Source organism: Coloeus monedula (assembly GCF_965178545.1).
Source record: "Coloeus monedula genome assembly, chromosome: 4".
Taxonomy (NCBI): domain Eukaryota; kingdom Metazoa; phylum Chordata; class Aves; order Passeriformes; family Corvidae; genus Coloeus; species Coloeus monedula.
Window position 1 is genome coordinate 43643154 of NC_138784.1, and position 4476 is coordinate 43647629.

The following is a 4476-nucleotide window of genomic DNA, read 5'->3' on the forward strand; positions in this document are numbered from 1 at the left end:
TGCTCCCCCCGGCGCAGCGCTGTCTGGGCGGAGCGGCCCCGGTCCCGTAGCGGGGCGAGCGGGCGGCGGCGGCTGCCGGGGGAAGGAGGGGGCTGGCGTCAGGCGCTGGGCAGCCACTGGCGCGGGAGCTCCCCCTCGCCTCGCCTCCCGAGGCCGGGGGATAAAGGCACCTGGCCCGGCGTTCCGGGCCACCGGAGCGGGGAGGCGGCGGGCGAGCGGACGTGCCAGGGTCGGGCCGGGCCCCACCGCGCAGCCCCCTCCATGCGCCTCGCCGGCGGCGCCGGCTCCCCCCGGGCTTTGCCCTCGCCCGGGAACGGCAGCCGGTGGCGGGCGGCGGAGCCCGGCGGCGGCAGCAGCCCCAGTCCCGAGGCGTGGTCGGGGTCGCCGAACGGCAGCCTGGGAGGCTGGGACCCTTTCGGGCGGGACGAGGAGCTGGCGAAGCTGGAGATCGCGGTGCTGGCCGTCACCTTCGCGGTGGCGGTGGTGGGGAACGGCAGCGTGCTGCTGGCCCTGCGGCGCACGCCGCGCAAGGCGTCCCGTATGCACCTCTTCATCCGCCACCTCAGCCTGGCCGACCTGGTGGTGGCCTTCTTCCAGGTGCTGCCCCAGCTCTGCTGGGAGGTGACACACCGCTTCCACGGCCCCGACGGGCTCTGCCGCGTCGTCAAGCACCTGCAGGTCTTCGGCATGTTCGCCTCGGCGTACATGCTGGTGGCCATGACCGCCGACCGCTACATCGCCGTCTGCCATCCGCTGAAGACGCTGCAGCAGCCCACCAAGCGCTCGTACGGGATGATCGCGGCGGCCTGGGCGCTCAGCCTGCTGCTCAGCACCCCGCAGTACTTCATCTTCTCCCTCAGCGAAGTGGAGCGCGGCTCGCAGGTCTACGACTGCTGGGCGCATTTCATCATGCCCTGGGGGCCCCGCGCCTACATCACTTGGATCACCGGCGGCATCTTCATCGCGCCTGTCCTCATTCTCATCATCTGCTACGGCTTCATCTGCTACCACATCTGGCGCAACGCCCGGGGCAAGACGCGCCCGGGGGAGGCGGCAGCAGCGGGTGGCGGGCGGCGGGCAGGTGGTGGTGGTAGCCCGCGACGGGGGCTGCTGCTCGCCCCCTGTGTCAGCAACGTCAAAACCATCTCCCGCGCCAAGATCCGCACCGTCAAGATGACCTTCGTCATCGTCTCGGTGTACGTCGTTTGCTGGGCGCCCTTCTTCACCATCCAGATGTGGTCCGTCTGGGACCAGCGCTTCCCCTGGGTCGGTAGGTGACGCCGCCGCTTGTCCCCAGCGGCCGCCCCGCACGCGTCGGGGGCGCAGCCGGCTGTCCCGGGGCGCTGCCCAGCCCTGAGCTGACCGTGGGGGACACGGGCCGCGGAAGCGGAGAAGGGACCGAGGCGCGCCCTCCCGGCCCCGGACGGGTCCCTCTCCCGCCGGGTAATAGCGGTGAGCGGCCTTGCGCGGGGAGGAGAGACAGCCCTGGGCCGCCGCCGCCCTCGGGGCCGTCCCGCCGGCACCGCTCGCGGTCCCGGACCTGGTGGCCCCGGGAGCGGCGGCGGCCGCGGCGCTCGGGTCGGCCTGTCCCGGGAGCAGCCCGAGCGGCTGCTGGGGGCAGCTGCGCCTCCGGAGAGAAGCAGCAGCCGCAGCCTTCTCATCCCGAGCAAAACGAGTAGATGGAAACCGGAATTTTTGCTGCCGTAATTTGAATCAGCAACATTTTCGTCCGTTTGAAGCTGCCGATAAGAAAACTTTCAGAAATGTTTAGTATTGTTGTGAAGCATACACACGTACATGTCGGTGCAGTTACATGAGCAGAGAACTTATTACTTCTTCGTTCCTATATCTGTTGTCTAATGATAGGGTTGAGCACGCCCTGAACCCTTCCTCTCAGCAAGGCAGCCACCTCTGAGTAGCTCCTTTAGTCAAGTCACCGGTTTTCATGAATCAGTGGCAATTTAGATTTTGGAGATATCTGTCCTGCTGTTATAGATGGCTGAAAAAAATTGGTGAGTTTAATCACATAGATAATAACAGGCAGCATAGTAACATATATTCTGTTTCCTCATAATGAGAGAGCAGCAAATCAAGATGTTGGAATCCATAATTTCTTGATTTTTTAAAAATCCCCAAATTATCACTTACTGTAGTGAGAGTGCTGATTGCCTCTAATATGGGACTAAAGTCAAGCCTATAATGCAGGTCTCTAGAAAGAAATAAAGACTTGCAGTAAACAAATAGATTTTTTTTTTACTTCAAAGGAAATTAAATCTAAGTGAACAGATGGGTATTTGATAGGTTTGTTTGAAGAGATTCTTTAAGTCTGTGGCACTGCATAACACAGTAATTATACTTCTTTGAAGAGTCAATATTTACAAAGAAAAGTCCCTAATAATTGATTAGACTAAATACATATTTAGAGTATTTGATCTATTGACTAGTTATTGAAGGTAGAACAACATAGTTTTTTCATGCCATAGTGTTAATTCCCATTTTTCCCTTAAGTAAAATTTGTTCAACCTCCGAAACCCAGACTTGATGGACGATCCAGTAGTTAATTGAGCATTCAATACTTTTCAGCTTGTAGATATATACAGCAAAATTCAGTGTTATTGAAAGCAGTGGGAATTTTGCCATTGTCTCCCAGGGTCTGGATAAAAACTTTTCAGTATTTAAAGCAGGAGCTTATCAACACATGGATACACATCAGTGGAAATGTGACTAAATCATTATTTTGGATGGATTACCCCATAACTTATTCTGTCACAGCTTTTTGAAGTCTGTTCAGAGAAAGTCCCATTGACTTCAATGGCAGCCTTACATAAATAAGACCTTTACTGATTATGTTCTCATTATTCATTTCAAATGCTGCAGCTCAACTTTTAGAACTAGAATATTCAGGAAAATAAATCCAATGGTTAATGAAGCAATTGACTGAATGGTGCAAATGTTCTTTTGATGATTAAACAGCTTTCTCTCCCACTCCCCAGATTCTGAAAACACTGCGACTACTGTTACGGCTCTGCTGGCCAGCCTGAACAGTTGCTGTAACCCGTGGATCTACATGTTCTTCAGTGGGCACCTCCTCCAAGACTGCATACAGAGCTTCCCTTGCTGCCAACAAATAAAGCAAACGCTGAGTAAAGAAGATTCAAACAGCAATAGCAGGCGACAGACTTCTTTCACCAACAACAGAAGCCCAACCCACAGCTTAAACACCTGGAGAGAGATGTCCCACTCCAAAGCAACCAGCTTCATCCCCATTCCGACATGAGATTGGCCTCAGGGCAGGCAGGGCTTGCAGTCCCATCACAGTGTTTGGGAAGGTTATAGTATGGTATTTTATGCCAGTCCAAGGCATCATGGTACCAAGGAATGACTAAGATGGTCATGAGACAAAAGTGCCACCTTGCTAGATAAGCTATGCTGCAGCATGTTTATTATTTTCTGAAAGTTATTTAGGACTTGGGCAACTGATCAGGATAGTGTGGCAACAATAAAGCAATTATTTTTTTAAATAGAATATATTTTAATTTTTTTGTCTAAAATACTAAGTGCATTGTTTGCTTGCTGTTTAAAACTGTAAAAATAATGGAGTTGTCGTGTGTTGGGGTAACTCCACTCTCTAGTGTTAATGCCTAAAACTTCTCGTGATTGTCTGATGAAGTCATGGGGAAAGAAGACAATGTGAGTAAGACTACAGTTTAGTTTTAAACATAAAAAGAAAGGAGTAGGGAAAAAGTCTTGCCTCTCCAGATAAGGAATGTGGTTATATAGACTCTGAGTTGTTGGAATTCAGTTGTTCGTGCTACTCCATCTTGTAAAGGTCTAGTAGTTCTCAGACACTGAAATTTAACAGCCCTTGTGAAGGCAAATCTTTTAGTGATGTCAATGTCTGTATGTGTATTGTGGGGTTTCATTTTTAGGGTGACATTTCCTCTTCCCTTCATTCCCTTCAAGTTGATGGAAGTTATACAGCATATTTGTGTGTGTGTTGTTGCACCTACCTTCATTTTTTAAACTAATTAAAAAAAATATATTGATAAGTATGATATACCATGACTAGCTGAGCACCAAGAAAACTCACAATGAATACCAGAACCACTTGTTTTATGGGCAGGAATTCCATGTTTTCTTTTTTGATTTACTAAGACATCTAGGATCAAGCCACATTGCTTGGTTGTCAAGCAAATAGCCTCATGAGTTCAGGAGAGTGTAGTCATTTGGTAAGAGCTGTAGAACCAGTATATTTCAAGACACAGATCCGAGAATCAAACTTAAAGTCTTCTGGGAACATATAAAAACTATTGTTGGTTTGTCTTTTTTTTATTATTAGTTTTATTGCCAGCTCATGCCAATATAGTCCTAAAAATTGTCAGTGAACTGCAATAAAAATTCATCACAACATATTTGCTAGTTACAAAGCACTCAAGGTGTGTTTGTTTTCAATACAATGCATGCTGAGTTGACTGT

General features: G+C 50.7%; 1 protein-coding gene across 1 annotated transcript; it reads left to right on the top strand.

The window, feature by feature from the left end:
* Positions 1-261: 261 nt before the first annotated feature.
* On the top strand, positions 262-3277 carry AVPR1A (arginine vasopressin receptor 1A; the record flags this gene model as incomplete). Its single annotated transcript, XM_082279901.1, has 2 exons — positions 262-1270; positions 2994-3277. 2 exons carry the CDS (start codon positions 262-264, stop codon positions 3275-3277), a joined length of 1293 nt encoding a protein of 430 aa, XP_082136027.1.
* Between the last annotated feature and the right edge of the window lie 1199 nt (positions 3278-4476).